General features: G+C 34.7%; 2 protein-coding genes across 2 annotated transcripts; one reads left to right on the top strand and one right to left on the bottom strand.

Annotated features, from left to right (window-relative positions):
* Positions 1-180: 180 nt before the first annotated feature.
* On the bottom strand, positions 181-7992 carry LOC121780190 (L-arabinokinase-like). Its single transcript, XM_042177709.1, has 29 exons — positions 7570-7992; positions 7025-7132; positions 6879-6947; positions 6713-6796; positions 6435-6511; positions 6094-6160; positions 5635-5692; positions 5445-5512; positions 5305-5367; positions 5171-5224; positions 4973-5069; positions 4780-4889; positions 4534-4653; positions 4327-4383; positions 4024-4196; positions 3768-3933; positions 3549-3632; positions 3043-3168; positions 2793-2923; positions 2640-2721; positions 2418-2505; positions 2065-2108; positions 1867-1962; positions 1694-1770; positions 1398-1592; positions 1109-1274; positions 850-921; positions 541-744; positions 181-466 (listed from the first exon to the last, which is right to left on the bottom strand). Exons 1-29 carry the CDS (start codon positions 7657-7659, stop codon positions 353-355), a joined length of 2940 nt encoding a protein of 979 aa, XP_042033643.1. The 5' UTR covers positions 7660-7992; the 3' UTR covers positions 181-352.
* A 2726-nt stretch (positions 7993-10718) lies between these two features.
* On the top strand, positions 10719-13124 carry LOC121778307 (basic leucine zipper 9-like). The gene is made up of 5 exons (XM_042175636.1): positions 10719-10973; positions 12148-12268; positions 12357-12438; positions 12508-12709; positions 12779-13124. The coding sequence occupies exons 1-5, from the start codon at positions 10764-10766 to the stop codon at positions 12878-12880; spliced, it is 717 nt and encodes a 238-aa protein (XP_042031570.1). The 5' UTR covers positions 10719-10763; the 3' UTR covers positions 12881-13124.
* Positions 13125-17764: the final 4640 nt, after the last annotated feature.

Below are 17764 nucleotides of genomic sequence, written 5' to 3'. Positions count from 1 at the left end.
TTAATTGTGCTCGTCCTTGCGGAAGAGCACAGCTGTGGGTGTTGTGCTCTTGTCAGAGAGCAGGCAGAAAAAGTGGGGCCGAGCCCATAACCGTGCCGCTGGCAAGAGCACGGTTGTGGATGCTTTGACGACCATGACACCATGCTATACTATTATACAAAGTCACAAATGGTTACAAGATTACAGCAGGTAAATCCCACACTATAACTGATCCAAACAATTCAATAAATTAGACTTGGAATTACACATATGACGAATCAAGTGTTTAATGGTTTAATTTATAGGTCACATTTTGAGTTTATTCATGGCTTCTCTTGTCAATATATTTTGGAGGATACTATGTTATATCCTACTAAGATCGGAGGCGACGACGAATTCTCAGATGGCCAAATCTCCCTGCACCGGGAGAGGATCCCTCGAAAACGATAGGTAAGTAGCCCGTTGCACCTTCGTATCGTTTCTGTATCTGCACTTCGCAATCGGGGGGAAGTCATGTACATTTTGATCAATCAGACAGTCTTGCACAAGTTTTTAAGGTACCTGAATAATTTGCTCGTTGCTTCGTAAGCAGTTCCTCCCGACAATGCAAACAGTGCCTCCAGATCCTCCTCCGGTGATTTTTGCACCGTACAAAGTACCCTCACCCGCCCTAGAGTGTTTGCTGTGCTGCATTTCTTGCACTAGCTGCACCACCCGGTCTGTCCCATCTGAGCCGAGCCCACAGGCGCTGTAGCTATAGTGGCACTGTCAAGCAGATCAACACCACAATCAGCAGCAGTTTGAATCAAAGAGAACGTAGAGAATAAGAACTCGAACGAGAATATCCAGTCGAATTCAATATAAAGCTACCTGATATAATAATTCTCCAAGAGCAGTTAATTGATCATCTGAAGTTGCTGACGTTAGTAATGCTTTGAAGGCCTGTATTCATACCAAAACCAGCGTATTACTAAAGATCACAATGAATACGAGAGATTTCAACACCATGATTTGCATATGGAAGATCATAGGAAGACCATATCTCATGTACTTGTAATAAACTAGGATCACAGAAGATATACCCACAGAAACTTATATATTCAACACAATTTTAATTTTTTAGTTTTACCTTGACACGGAAATTTTCGTATATAGGATGCCTGGTAGCTGCTCTGAGTCCGTAATTTCTCTTTGTATCAATGACAGTGACTGGATCATTATGGTCAGCATATTTTCCCAAGAAAGCCTCACCGAGTATCGTTTCAGGAAGTTGATTGACATAGAGAGCTTCGTATCTGATATCGACAGACCAAAAATATGTCAAACTGGTGTACATATGACAAGAACAGTCTCACAATTCAACACAGAAAGAAAGGGAGAAAGAAATGCAGACAGAAATTTCTAGGCCTATTGTTTACCTATGCGGTGACAAGTTGCATAAGTAGTCCAAGGAAGCCTCGGTTTCAAGTAGTTCGATTCCATCTTCTTCCAGATCATCTGACGTCACACCATCAGCAGTAGACTGTGATAGCAATTCTGCTGCCACGGATTTAATAATTTTCCGACCCATGAAGGCTCCTATTCTGACAGATCCATAGTCAGCACCACCAACGCTGCCAAACGATACACCGGTTCAGTAACACATACACACTAACACACACAACCAAGTAACTTTAAGGTGTCAAACAGCATAATTCTCTGTCAAATCAATTACCTATGGCGGATTCCGGAATCAATTCCCCAAAATCGTATATGGCTAGGAATGTCCACGAGACCTAATACCTCAGCAGGCTGCAAGAAACAGTCAAGTGGCAACTCAATGTCTTTTCTTTAAAAACTACTATTACAAGAGAAGATACATCCTTCCCAGCGAATCTGGTCAAATACCTGACAAACCATTGCGAGAAGTTTGTTAGCTTCACCGCACGCAGAAGTCATCTGATCCATGACACCGCATGGAGCTCCAACTACATGATTTTCCACCTTCCCATGGCAAAAATTGGAAGTGTGAGGACCGAAAAAATATCAAAGTTACAATGTGTCTTAGTGAATATGCCTGTGATATTCACATATCAAAAGTTAAACCTTTTGGCAGAGCAAAGCAAGCTGTCTTGGCTCGATATTTAATCCTGACAAGCACATATTTCAACAGTGTTAGCATATACAGATTATAATGCAAATAGCAGCAGGATCATGGGCAGGAATTTGACTGCTAAGTGAGCAAAATCAACTATTTTCTTCTCTAGTTGATAATGTAGTCCTAGATAATAACCACTTCATGTTCTTGTGAAAATAAAATTTTTCCACAATAAAACTAGGTAAAGCTGAGACAGAAAATATAAGTAAAAAAGAGACTGCATATAGCTCATGATGAACCGTACGTGGATCCTAAGAGAAGCCAGTTTATAATAAGTTAAAAAACTGAGAATGGTGAGCACCATGAGAAGCGGCAATTGCAGACATTGTAGCGACCTCCACAGCTGCAGAAGAAGAGACACCTTTGCCTTCTGGCACAGCAGAGGATACCTAAAGGTTTGATACCCATTACAACAATTCAAAGTAGTATGACAGGTATCACCAAATGATAAGTATTTCAGATTGGTAGATTAAGGTAAGAATGAGAGCAAGCAATCAAGAGCCTTTGTAAAAGTAACACATACCAGAACACTAATACTATTCTCAAAGTGAACTCCCAGTTCTTTCATCAAAACCAGAATGGTCCCCGCAATATATGCTGCCCATCTAGGTCCAGAATATGGTGAGTTTATAGTATAAGAGATAATCTAGAAGCAGACAACATCATAGTGTGAAACCTTTGCGATGGATCCCGAGCAAAGAAACTTCTGGCATTTTCATATGACATGAGTTGGTCTCCATCCATAAAATCTGACAGATCCATGTCAAAGGTAGGTCCCCGATTGCTTAATTCAGATCCATATGATACCTGAAAAGGGGTAGGATATAACGATTAAGCAATAAACATGAGTACATATGGAGACTGGAAACCACCAGCAGTTTGATTATTGAGCTTATAGAACTTCAGAACAAAAGGTATTCGCATACAATTTGCAGAACAGGAGTTGGCCCTTGTCCCTTAGCATTCTGTCGAGCCAGGGCATGCTTCCACAATCTCTGTTTAGATGGATGTGACTTTTGCACTGCAACGTGGCAAGCTTCTCTTGTCGGCATCTGTAGACATTTTAGGACAAGCAGCTGATATCAAGGCAATGAGGCAGAAAGCCACTGGCGAAAATAGTAGATGCATTTAGCTTATAGCCTTATATTCCTTCTGTCTCATTTCAATAGGCCATCTGATAGAGATCATCCCTTACATGCAGATCTTGTTCCTATCTATCTATAGTTATTTAGTTGTTTATTGTTGTAAGAGTCTTTGTTATTAGTGGAGTCTTAGAGATCGGTTTATCTAAAAAGTTTGAGTAGAAGTGGGGTCTTTATGCAACTGTTATAAATAGCTCCTCATTGGAAAAGCTACGTATCTTGGAGGTTAGAGTTTAGACGGCAGGTTAGCCATAGGGAAGTAGGCCAGTGGTTGAAGTGCAGTAACGCACCTGAAGTACAAGGCTTCCCGAGTAATCAGCAATTCCACCCATAACATCCAATCTTCCAGGTGCTCTTGCCACAAATATGTCTTCCTGCTCAATTTTTTACAACCAAACATAAGAACATCGACAATCATATCAGTTCTATGCCAACCAGAAAAATATGTGGATTAAATCAGGAAGTACAAAGCATGAAGATGCTTGATGATTAAAAGATTCAGAAAACACCTCCCAGTTAAAGAGACCTGCAGCAGCTTTTCGTTCCCTCTTTTGGAGCTTCTCAGTAATTCCAGAAACAAGGATAACATCAAGTTCTGATAGGCTCTTCAAGAAAGTCATGGTATCAGAAAGGCCCATACAATCTCCGTGAAGAATCTCAAAATCTTCAGGGCGTCTAACAGAAATACAAGAAAATGGTAAATTTTGAAATCTGTATATCAGAAAGAACAATGAGGGGCATGAATGAGAAATGAGAAGGACTAACGATGGCGTGAAATAAGTATCTTCACTCATGAGAGTGGTAGGAGATCCAGTGCGGAGACCAAGTTCGTTTTCAGCATTCGCATACCAATCTGGGATACTGAGATCTCTGCCTGGAGCCCTTTGCAGTTGATACCCAAGAACAATAGCATCACGCAATCTCCGAGCCCCACTAAGCTAAACTCAAGCCAAAACGATAAAAAATCCACTTAGCAGTTCAATCACATAAAAAACATCTCTCAAATTAGAAAATAGGATCCGACATTTCAAATATGTTATGCATCAACAGCAAAACAATTTAGCTCACCTTGTCTGCTGCATAATTTTTACCATAGGCTGTATCTTGCAAAATTTTAGCTGCAGCCTGGAATTTAACATAAATCAGATTGTGTGTGAGAAATAACAATAAAGCAGCAAGACCCATTAATATTCTATTCATTGTTCTTGACTACATGACATTAATATGGAGTTGACAAAAACACGATTGTCAGACATGGACAGGAAAACTGCACACCTCTCCGCCGTTTATGCCACCCTCGTAGCTCGGTTTTAAGCTAAGTGCATGTTCGAGATATGGTCCCCAGTGTCCAGTTAATAGGTCCCTTCTAATCATCTCAACACCAGCTTGATAGAACTGAAAAAAGGACCGGATTTCGTCAAATCTGGTGAAGCTATAGACTAATTTCAGGAAAAGATACCAGGCCATTGTAACGAGCTATGAAATAAAATGTTTCAACCCCACAGCATAACCAAAATTTACCTCTAGCATATTTCTTAAAAATGGTTCTTCATTGAAGTAGTCCCGGCGCACAAAGACAAATGGAATCTTGTATGCAAGGGCCTCACTAACTGTTCCGTATCCAATTTTGCCTGAAATTTAAAAATAAATACAAGCTTCTATGCAACTTCACTTTGTTAACATATAAGATATGAACAGAAGTTATGTGACTCACCAAGCATGCAATCAGATGCTGCTATCAAGTCAGGAGCATCTTTTGCAAGTTTCACAAAATTTGGAGGAAGGTCAAGACTCTCAGATGCACCACATACCTGAACATATAATCAAATAATATTTCAATCTTGATTCTGGAATCCAATTTACATAAAAAAAATCCTTGAAATTTGAAAAAACAATAGTTAAAATGAGATACCAGGCAAAGCCAACCGCTTGGCAGGAACTTCTCCTGCAAAGTCCAACCTGAGGGCTGCAAATAGTCACAGCACAATATTGATCAAATGAATGCAACCCAAATATATGGACAAATAAAATGGTTGATTAAAGCACCTGTCCACCAAAGTTGAGAATGACAGTCTTCACATCCTCCCCAATCCCGAGTTCTTTCCTAATCTGGAATAGTTTAAAGAGTATGGATAAGTAAAATGGTGTATCTACTAACCACTAATCCAGTCACAAGTTTTGTTTACCTCCTCACGGGGCTTGTGCAACCTCCTTACTACCAAAGGTACATCAATAGCATCACGAAATGCAGGCACTGTAGTAAAATAAACAATATGAGATCAAGGAAATAAATTCAACTCTCGAGTTCTTACTCTATTGAAAGGGAAGCACACACAAAAATAAGAGATAAAAATAATGAGTTTTGTGTTGGTGTACTTGGACAATATCCCGGGAGACGGATAAGAAATTCACAATGCGAATAGTCCTCAGCAATCTGCGACACCCAAGCATGACTTTATGATTTAGCATTGAGATTCTCATTTAACAATGCAATCCTACAGCTTGAGAAACACTGTATTCACCCAAAAGAAACCACAAAATTGAGGAAATAATTTCCCCAACAAAACAAGAAAAACTAAAACAACTCAATCCCATAAAACATATGTCCTCCTAAGTTTCTCAATTGATTTCATTCCTTGCCAGATTAGCCAATGCTTCCAAATAATTAACATTATCTTTGAGATATAGTAATAGCTTTTGACACTTCATCAAAACTCATACAGTACTTCCCAACTCAGGACAAGGACATGACCAACCAGTGTGCTATCCAATATATTTAAAAAAACAGATCAGGCACATGAAGTTATATTCATAAATTTTTATTACTGCAGTTACCTGCCAAACTATGGTCCGGTGGTGATGACCAGCAGCCATTACGTATTCAGCATAGATGAAGTCCCAACTGCCAAAAAAAATCTCCATGGCCACAATTAATTTTAAAGAAGAGAACGAATATGGAGTAAAGGAAATCCAGCTCATTATGTTGTTACATATAACAAAATATAAGTACAGGAATTTGTAAATCGTGACAGAGGATTTGTTAGAATCTTTTGCATTTCATAGGTAATCTCTTAGTTCAGGGAAATAATGCGGCTTAGAAACTCACACCATAAGTGAGGGTCAACTGTATGTCCAGCCACAGTATCATGCAAGCAAGCAAGAGATAGAGACAGTACCTGAAATTAGTGACACAAACAGAGCGTATGCCAGCATCAGCTGCTGCTCTGCAAGCAACTGGAACGACATCTGACACCTACACTTAAACATATTTGAAAGAGAAATAGGTAACGAAACAGATCTGATCTGAAAAACAATGCCACCACATAATTCATGATTAAAATCCCTCTTGACATAAGAAATTCTCCCCCCTCAAATTTTGTGTGAAAACAGCATGCTATGAAATACTAGGAGGGATTTTATATTATACTTAAAGGAGGTAAGGTATGAACTTTACCACAAAGTCTGCCCTGATGGATTTCAGCCACTCTACTTCAGTCGCTAAAATAGTCTCACGAGGTACTACAGCTGTCTCGGAATACTATCAAAAATAGTACAACAACAAGAAGTTAACATGGATCAGGATAACTATAACATGAACTCTGCAAAGTAACAAGCAATACCTTCTCCAAAGATGCAAGGCGATCAACTGTCAATGCATCCGCTTGAACTGCTCCACAATCCAAGAGCACCTGCATAACAGACAGTAGACCATTTCATCAGCACTACAGAGCAATTCATCATGAACAATCCAGAAGAGCAAACAGACCTTCCGTAGGAAAAGGCGAGGAGACAGTATTTCAGTGGTGAAAACATAATCTGGTGCACCGGTAACCACATGAACATCGTGCCCAGCAAGAATAAGATGCCGAGCTACCTATACAAGATAAACTCAAATTCATAGATAGTACACACAAGAATGAGGTGAGTCCATCACAGTCCTTAGATTCCTACTCCAATTAGAATAGAAATTCTATAGGAGCACAATACAACTATGCAACTAATAGCAAGAAACTGGAAGTTGAAGATCAACTGATAAAAAAAAATGACTTTGTGAGGATGCAAGAAATGCATATACTCCATTAAGCACTAGAAAACCAAATACATTAAATTTATCCTCTTGTTTAGGGATTTTCATGATCGTTGAAAAATGCTCCGAGAAAAGAAGAAGCAAATAAAAGAAGAAGCAATTCCATCAAAACAGTTGATTGTAATGTAGTCTTCCTTAAGCATGCCAAAGTAGAACAAAAACGAAATTTGACAAAACACAAGCAAATTGCACAAACACAGAGAGAGAGAGAGAGTGAGATGGACCTCGACAACGCGGGTGGCATGGCCGAAACCATGGCCAGTGACATAATAGGCAAACACTAGAGGTCGTTTGGCAGAATCTTGTGCTCCCATCTCAATAATTACAAAGAACTTCCCCAATTCGCACCAAGAATATGGGAATTGAGGAGTTGAGGGTATAATTAAAGGGAGGAAAGGAAGGATTCGAAGTCAGCTTTGGGTATGAGTGAGTCCCATAATTTTATCCAAAATCTGTTGGTAACGATGACGCTGACTTACAACATGTCGAATGATGTTACATCGATGCTATCTATCTCCACCTTTTCAACAATTACTTACTATAAATAATGAAGATACAGTAGTGATGATGATGTACACGAATCACGTTGTTTAAATTCAATAAAACAAGAAAACGAATCTGCAGTTCCGAATAATTAGTATTTGGGATATGTTGTTGTTTAGTGGATACTATTAAAAATGAAGAAGAAATCATTGTAATATCGATTAATGGATTGGTTTGTCACTTGAGATCATTTGTATCATTTTCTACTTCATCTCCTCTGCTACATACACACAAATACGATAAGTGATCACTGGGTTCATCACTCATAATTGCATGTATATAATAGAAAATTGAGTATGAAATGACATAGGTGGTGATCCTGACGGGTTGTTTAATTTAGATATTTTCTTTAAGTTTAAGTAATTATTTTTTTTTCTTACTTACTTACTACTATTATTTACTTATTAATTTTATATTACCAATGGATCACTCTAAATGTCTTTACTTTAAGGTGGTGTTCGGTTTCAAAGATAAAATAATATCAAGATATAATCTAGGATTGAGTTGAGAGATTATTTTAGTCATAGAGGATTAGCTATAACTAATTATCTAATAATTATCCATCTAGGATTGAGTTGTGAGATTGAATCTCTTAACCAAACACACTACAAATTTAATTCCGGGATACAATCTTGCAAATCGAACACCCTTAAGGAGACATAGAGAATATTTATAATCTTCATGTCAAAATAAAATGTCTCCATTATTTTGGAATGGAAGAATGTACAAATAAAATTGCCACTAATATTTTACAGAAGAGCTCAAAACAGGGGTTTAAGCCGTGCGTAGGAGTGTCGGACATAGAGCTCAATTAATAATAAGATGTTAATCAAACATTGTTATTTTCAATTAAACTTTATTAAATTTAACAATCTGAGTAACACGTGTATGAATATCGATGATAAGAAATATAATATCGATAACTATATCAAATATACAAAAAAATATATGCCCATACCCTACTTCGATACTCGTGCCCTCTCGAAAGGTTAAACTAAACCAAATTTATGAAATATTGGTGTATTTCCAATCAATTACTTCATTATTGCTATAGAAATTTATCTTTCTTTATTTTTCCTTTTTGTGAAATTGTAATTAGTTGAGCATACACATGTTGTCCATTTTTTACTTATTCATGTATACTTTAATGGAGGAAAAGGGAAAATATATAAGATAAGATAACTAGTGCAATATTGGTGGAATATGCTAGAGAAATGGAATCCTGCAACGTATATGCCTTTAACACGACAATACAAGTTGACAATTTGATAACTCGATCTCGATATTGCTAAGATAATTAGATAAAGGATAGAATAATTCCTATTCCATATTATTCCTAGATTTCTGGCTCTACAATTCGTATTTGATTTGGTAGTACTATTAATTTTTTCTATCTTTTGAATCTGAATTCATACTACTAAAGGTATAAAAAATCCCATATCAATTCTATCAATTCTATACTCATAAAAATGGAGTTTCAAATCTCTAATCAATTTAGAAAAGGTAATTTAATAAAATTAGAAAAATTTTAAGGGCATTCGTGTCATTTAGGGCCCATTAGGTAGTGTAAATTACTGCTCTATCTTGGACACTTAGAAATTAGTATTTTTCTAAAAATATGTATTATAATCACATTCTGTCTTATCTATTTGTCGGCCTCTTAATAAATACTGTCTCATTTCAATTAAAAATGTCTTTTTTCCGTTAAAAATGATACGTTTTCCTTTTTTTTCCTATTAAAAATAAAACATTTCTTAAAATATAAACAAGATCATCTCTACTTTTTCTTCTTTCTTACTACTCTACTCTTTTTGTATGAACTAACAAAACAACACTACGTAAAATCTCTTGCCGAAAACCAAATATTTCATATTTATTGGGACGTAAGGAGTACTTCTCCTGTTCACAAATACAAGTATTAGTTTGATCGGGCACAAATTTTAAGAAATGTAATTGAAAATGAGCGAAAATGGTTAGTGGAAGATGAGTCATAATTTACATACGGAGTATTAGTTTTATAATGAAATGTGAGTGAGATAAAGTCAGTTAAATATAAGGTCAATTACGAAAAAATAGTAAAAAAAACAAATGAAACATTTATTTGTGGATAAACGAAAATGGTAAAAGCAATGATTATTGGTTGACGGAGGGAGTACATGGAGCAATTTTTACTTTTTTTCATCAATTCAGATGATTTGATTGTGATTTTGGTTGATTGTAAAATCTAAACAAATTTCGGAATTGAAAGTTACTATACAAAATCATAATTTCACTGATCTTTAAGAATTTATATGTAAATTACCCTAGAAAATTACTAAAGAATTTTTTGTGATAAATGATCATGCCAACGAGAAAGATTGGGCTTGGCTCCATCTCTTCGAGTTACAACCCATCTTGAGATTGGGACAAATTAAATCCACAACCAAATAATGCTTCGTCATGTCAATTGCTTACATTTGTTCAAATGTTCTTATTCTATCAAAGGATAAACATTTACTCCATATTTATATCCACAACCAAATCATGCTTAAATTAAAACAAACAAGTTTAACTATAGAAAATGAAAAATAATTTATACTCCTCTATCGCGAATAGAAGTCTCATTTTTATATACTAGTACTATTTCATTCTACTCATATATGTCAACTTTAAATCATAAAGCTATTTTATATACTAGTACTATATTTTTGCTGAAAAGTCATGCAAAAGACTAAGTCTTTTTCTTCCACTACTAAGTTTAACTCAATTTACCCATGCAACTTTTTAGCCATTTAGGTTTTCAACTCCTTCTTTTTCACTTTTATATATATATAGTCATATTAGATCATTGTCAGTCCCTCTCTCTAAATTCTTCAGAGCTAAGCAATTGAAAAAAATGGATAGCAAAAAAGCAGTGCTGAAGAGCAACTCAATATTTGGTGCAAGAAAAATGAAGAAAAGTGAATCAGTACTGGCTTTGGAGGAGCTGTTTGCATCTCATGAAGAGATTAACCATCAAAACAAACCTCACATTTTTGGAAGCTCCGATCAACATTCTTTCCTCCCCAGTCCCACACACAACGCGCATTTTCCTTTCAAAAATTCGGTTAGTTTATTCTTATTATTTATTTTAATTGTTTCTTTACACCATGCATATTTAATCAAGCATCACCAAGTTGCCAGATCTAGATTTCAGAACTTGATTATTGAAATATATTGTTGATCATAAATAAGTGGTGAGTAATGTTAAATTTGATGATTGGCATGAAAGCAATACAAATTAAAATAGACATATCGTATGCTAAATACACAAAATTACGAAGTTTGTTGATCAATTATGCAACTTTTAAGAATAGCCAATTATATCATGACTTTGAGTTTTAACGTTTCTTTAATTGTACAATTGATTTAGATTTGGGAGGAAATTATGATTGGAAAGACAAAATGTAATTTTTTTTTCTTTTTTCAAATTTATACTATCATTCACAAAATCCATTGATTTTAGTATTAAAACATATAGAATATAAGCGCTAAAGTATTTTTCCTTTTAAATCATAATTTCCCTCCATATCCAAATCAATCAGAAAAATATCAATATTATGATGTAATTAGATCTTTTTAAAAGCTACGGGATGAATCCAAATTTTACCAAACTTTAGTATTTTCGTGTCAATTTGCCCTAGAATAAGTAATAAAATGCCTTATTAAGGGAATATTAAAATGTTAATTTAATTTGGATTAAATTTAAACGAACTTATTGAAAAGCGGCAGCCTAAATATTACTCGCCAATTATTGAACAGTAAAATAAGTTAGGTAGCTTTACAGAAAGTTTGTGCTTTACAAGTTGGTTGTCATGTAGTTTGGCACTTGGAATGCAATAATTTTCAAAGCTCATTTCCACTACAAAAGGCCATGCACTTACCCTTTTCACTTTCTGGAAACAAACTTTTTTCACGTGTTAGGTTCGTCGATGTACAGTCGAACTCACATCACTATGATATTGTTTGCTTTAATCCCTCACAATTTTGTTCTAATTGGAATACTTTCCAAAAGTTATTTTATAGTAATTGGCTAATTTCTAAAGTTGCGAAATTGATCTGAATTTGATCAAACTTTATAATTTTTCTGACAATTTGCCCTACAATATATGTAACGTTATATCATATACGAATATATATGTTATATGATATATTTAAGGTATTTTCTTATAGATCTCTTTTTTTTATTAACTCAACATTTTTTTTGTTGATGATATGCATGGTTTGGTGTGTTATTGCAGGAGATTCCACATGAATATTCAAGCATTACCTCCTCCTTCACAGATAATTACCAATTCTCAGCTTCTCCAAATCTTAATCCTAATCCAACCACCGCCGTCGACTCGCCATTATCCATATGCGGTAAGTAAATTATGATTGGCTAGACACACCACATGACAATATGTCCAGACCACTGAATAGAAAATGTTATCGGATGATGAGATTGCAGTTGACAGTCAACGATCGGACGAAGAAGAATACATCGAACAATACACCAACAAACCCTCTGACGACACCAAACGCATCAAAAGGTACTGCCGTTGTGCATGTAAGAGAGATGATAGAAATATATGAACTGATGATTTGAGTTGAATTTGCAGGATGGTTTCAAACAGGGAGTCTGCTCGTCGTTCGAGACGACGAAAGCAGGCGCATTTGAGTGATCTTGAAGAGCAAGTTGAGCAGTTAAGTGGTGAGAATGCATCGCTCTTCCAACAGATGGGCGAGGCATCTAACCAGTTCAAAGATGCTGCTACTAATAATCGGCTCCTTAAATCCGACGTTGGAGCTCTCAGAGCTAAGGTACGTGTATACTATTTTTTTCTGCGTCCGCCCCTCGTATAATATATGAATGTGTTTTTGGTATGTTAGGTGAAACTAGCTGAGGATTTGTTGGCACGTGGCTCATTGACGTCGAGTTTGAGCCATCTTCTTCACAACTATCTCAACACACCAGAGGATGACTATATATGATCTCTATGTGTGTGTGCCAGTGTGTGTGCGCTTGTTAGTTTATATCTATATATATATATATAGTAAATCCTAAGTATGATATGTGTGTGTTTGTTGCATGTATTGTTAGATTGCTAATTTGTTGGTGACTTTTACAACAGATAAAGATGTGTTAATTTGTGTGAATTCATGATCGGTGATGTACCGAACTGAGCATGTTGTGTTAAAATCTTTTAAATATTGTTTCACATCAATTTGGTGATGATCTGATCTTGTCTCATTTATATAAGTGTGAATAACTCTCATGTCTTATCTCTTGTCTTGTCTAACTCACGTGTGGGCGAGGTGTATTTCGACCCTCATGTGCATGAGCATGTGTTAAAATCTCTTAAATCTTGTCCTACATATAAACCCTTTTAAGCTCACCCCATTTCTAATAGAAATTATGATTGCAATTCATATTTACTCCCTCCGTCCCACAATAAAAGTCTCACTTTGCTATTTTGGTCAGTCCCATAATAAGAGTCACACTTTGTCATTTTGGTCCGTCCAACAATAAGAGTCATGCTTCATTTTTATCATAAATGGTAAGTAGGTTTCACATTCCACTAACTCACTTCACTCACATTTTATTATAAAACCAATATAAAAAAATTGGTCTTATATTCCACTAACTTTTCCAACTCACTATTCTTTACATTTCTTAAAACCCGTGCCCACAATAAGAGTGACTCCTATTGTGGGAAGGAGGGAGTAGTTTATATTACTCCCTCCGTTCGCGAATAGGTTTCCTGTTTTTCCATTGTAGTATGTCCACGAATAGGAGCCCCGATTCATTTTTACTATAAATGGTAATATGGTCTCATATTCCATTAACTAATTTCACTCACATTTTATTTATATTTAATAAGTGGAACCAGGTTCCACTAACTTTTTTCCATTCACTTTTCTTAACATTCTTAAAATCCATGTTGCCAACAAATGAGACTCCTAATATCGACGGAAGGAGTAATACTCCATATAGTGCATCCATATGCATGTAGTTGCTTTTTTGATTTTGTAGCACTTATCATTAATCTGTTGCAATTAATTAAATTGTTTAGGAAGAAATGAAATTTTATGGAGAAGTCCAAGTCCAGGTTTGAGAGTTGGGCTGATTGTAAGTTGATCGGGCCCAGCCCTAATATTTTAGTTTGGATTGGTTTTGACTTTTGAATTTTAATACGCCCAAAATAGTGGGATTTTAGCAAAAACTGATTTCTCAACACCAAAACAGATGATTTTAGCAAAAAACTGATTTGCTTTATAATAAAATAACTTAAGCGTTTATTGTAGATCACTTTTTTATGTTACAGATAATAATATAAGTAATTTCTAATTAATTTTAATTTTCATATAATTAAGTAATTATTATGTTAAACAATAGAAAATTAAAATATTTAGAAATATATAGATCCTTCGACCACATATTGAAATTCACAAGTGCTTTTTTCACTCTCAAATAAGTGTTGTGATCAATCGTCAAATTATATTCTTCTCGGTACTAATAGTAATTAATATTGTAAATTGGAAAAGTATAGAACATAAAATATTATACTTTTATCATAAAATTCTAAAATAAAGACATTTTCTCAAAAGGGAAACACAAAAGTTAATCTCTAAGCGCAAAATTAATTTCTCTACCAACCATTTAAAATGATAAATGTAAGTAATTGTACGTATATAATCGAACTTTTTTTTAACATTTTACATTGAAAATACTTTCTGCATATTACACGAAGAGAAAATTTTTCATTGAAAATACTTTCTGCATATTACACGAAGAGAAAATGTAGTTGCCGTTGAATATTTGAACCCTTTTTCTTATCATTTTGAGTTGAAATAAGTAGTCAGTCACTCTGCGAGTTTTAATTTTCTTTTTCATTATCAAAACCTTTCTTTTTATTGGTGACCGACTCACGTCTTTAATTAATCACGCCACAGCCGCCGCAATGATAAAAAAAGCATTTTATGCATAATGGAAAACGATGCAAAATGCATTATTATTTTATCATAACCTTGCAAGTCAAACACTACCAACAAAAATTCCACAAATGCACTATATTATTAACAATTCGAGACAAATAATAAGTATAAGTAATTATTACTGATTACTTAATTCGTTTACTACACTTCAAATATCAGTGCACTTTCATGTTATATCAGTTCATATTGATTATAAATTAATATTATATATGATAAATGTTGGGGTACAAACCCATCCCACATCGGATGAGTAGGGGAAGTTGGAAGGTGTATATAATTCCTGTCCAACCCTAATTAGTTAGAGGCCTTTTGGGAGTGACCCAAAAACAAATCCGTGCGGGCTTGACCCAAAGCGGACAATATCAAACTAATGTTGCAGTCGACGATCCTAACAAGTGGTATCAGAGCCGAGGTGACTATGGGTTGTGCCTGGATGAGACTCGGTTAAGGGTCGGGCCCTGAAGGACTCAGAGTTAGAGTCGGGCCCAGGATGACCCAGGGGCCAGGGCTGGAACAACCCATGTTCGTGTCAACTGCGTTCCCGATGTGGTCTCGGTTTGAGGGGAGGTTTGTTGGGGTACAAACCCATCCCACATCGGATGAGTATGGGAAGTTGGAAGGTGTATATAATTCCTGTCCAACCCTAATTAGTTTAAGGCCTTTTGGGAGTGACCCAAAAATAAATCCGTACGGGCTTGACCCAAAGCGGACAATATCAAACTAATGTTGCAGTCGACGATCCTAACAATAAATACATGTCGCATGCATTTTGATTAAATTAATACTCCTATGTCGATTATATAATTACTTAGTGTAGAGGATCGCCTATGTATACAATTGAATGATTAATGTAATTAATTATATGATTTGTAGTAATTAAGTTGAATGTGTTCCACCTAATACCACCACTAATGTATTGTGGGATTTGAGTAAGTAAATCATTAACACAATTTTGTTGAACAAAAAACCATGGACCATATTTGTGGTGAACACACGTCGAATGAAACAAAATGATGTCTCTTTAGAGGCCAATAGGTTGTCTCTCTTTGACCAACCTTATTATACTTTTCCTTTAATTTCTAAAGAACCCACTTCCACAAAGTGATGACACATTCTTTAATTTACCCTATTTGTGATCATCTATGCTTTTTCAAAGTTGAACAATGTTTCATCGAAAATATTTCAATCTAAAATCAACTATCAAATCATTGATCTAATTATAATCGAATTGCTTCAAATTATTAAGAGCTTTTATCGAAAGTATCACAAACTATACAAAGTTATAAAACATTATTAAAGAAATCAACACGAGTTACGGAGTTTTGGACAAATTTTAAATTATAGTATCTCAAATTTTATTTTAATTTTTTGTTCTCTATTGCTAGGTTTATTAATTGAATGTGTTGTAACAAAAAAATATTACTACTAAAACATTACGAGCTCTTATTAACATTTATTACTAAAATATAAGATTTGAAATGATTATTTATCATATATATGGGATAATTAACTACTATAATTATTAGAGGGAACATTTTTTTTTTGTTCCACGAACTTGCCAAGGTATCAATTTTGATCCGTAACATTTGAAAATATCTTTTCAGGTCCATTAACTTCAATGTAATATCGTTTGTGCTACTTTTTTACTATTTCAAACATTTTTGGATGAAAATACCCTCAAGCACATGAAGAGCATTTCAGTCTATTTATTTTCTCTTCTTTACTAAATCATTTATTTGATCTCTATTAATTTTTTTTTTGCCTCTTTATTAAAAGAGATAAGGAAAAAATGGGAAAGAAAGAGAAAAATAGAAGGAAGAGAGGGGTAAAAACATATTAAGAAAGATAAATTAAAACGTATTTTCAGACAAAGTACATATGTATAGTAGTCATTTTTTGTTATAAAAATTTTGTATACTGTTTTTTAGTTATATACATTTGATATTATATATAGAAAGAATCCTCACTGGTTTATGAGCATGTCAATCCCATACATAGCTAAAAATTACTTTCCTTCGTCTTCGTCTGTGAATATCTGTCCCATATTTCCTTTAATGTCCGTTCACTATTTTATATCCCATGTATGATTTATTTTTTACTAGTACCCAATAATTAAATAGACCTCTTATATTTATTAGTAATTTATTCTACGTACATTTTATTATAAAATTAATATAATAAATAAGAAACAAACATTAATTAAAATTGGAGCAGCCGAATCAAAGTTGGACTGATATTCACGGAATGAGGAATATTATATTTTAGAGGAGAATATTCTTGTGCTTCATTTATAATTCTTCATATTGATTCCACGTCAGTTTCCAATATTAATTTCAAGAACACTATCAATCTATCACTATATGTTTTTGTGCAATTATAGTTATGGTGACTTTGAGGATTCTTATACTATTGATTAGTGGCTCAAGTGCATATCTTCGTCATGCTTTTAAATATTCCCATTACATTGTGTCTTCATACAGAAATCCGTTGCAACAGAAAAAATAGAGAGTATTTTAAGGTGGCGTTCGGTTACCATGACTAATATTATGAGACTATCCATCTAGGATTAAGTTGTGAGATTATTTTAGTTGGAGGAGGGAGGCTATGACTAATTATCATGAGACTATCCATCTAGGATTAAGTAATATTGTTATAGATAATAGGAGTATATAAAAATCAAAATCTTATGTCAAAATTCATTTGCAATTAAAGTGAATTACTAACTCATAACACAAGAAAAAACCACTAGATTAATATAATCAATCAATTAATCCATCCCAATCACTGGGCCACACCCACTTACATAGAAGTTCGGCAAGGCTCAAGCTCATACCAAACTAGGAGTATTAATTTTTTAGTAACACTGCCGAATTTTCAGTA

The sequence above is a fragment of the Salvia splendens genome, chromosome 19 (assembly GCF_004379255.2).
Source record: "Salvia splendens isolate huo1 chromosome 19, SspV2, whole genome shotgun sequence".
Taxonomy (NCBI): Eukaryota; Viridiplantae; Streptophyta; class Magnoliopsida; order Lamiales; family Lamiaceae; genus Salvia; species Salvia splendens.
Note: the sequence above shows the minus strand (reverse complement) of the source record. Positions and strands in the feature narration are given on the sequence as shown.

Excerpts from the sequence above, each read along its gene's own strand:
- LOC121780190 (XM_042177709.1), bottom strand. The coding sequence starts at position 7,659 with ATGGGAGCACAAGATTCTGCCAAACGACCTCTAGTGTTTGCCTATTAT. Across the intron at positions 5,368-5,444 it reads TGCACAAGCCCCGTGAGGAG|ATTAGGAAAGAACTCGGGAT; the intron begins GTAAACAAAACT and ends AAACTATTCCAG. Across the intron at positions 5,225-5,304 it reads TTCTCAACTTTGGTGGACAG|CCCTCAGGTTGGACTTTGCA; the intron begins GTGCTTTAATCA and ends GACTATTTGCAG.
- LOC121778307 (XM_042175636.1), top strand. The coding sequence starts at position 10,764 with ATGGATAGCAAAAAAGCAGTGCTGAAGAGCAACTCAATATTTGGTGCA. Across the intron at positions 10,974-12,147 it reads ATTTTCCTTTCAAAAATTCG|GAGATTCCACATGAATATTC; the intron begins GTTAGTTTATTC and ends GTGTTATTGCAG. Across the intron at positions 12,439-12,507 it reads GACACCAAACGCATCAAAAG|GATGGTTTCAAACAGGGAGT; the intron begins GTACTGCCGTTG and ends TTGAATTTGCAG.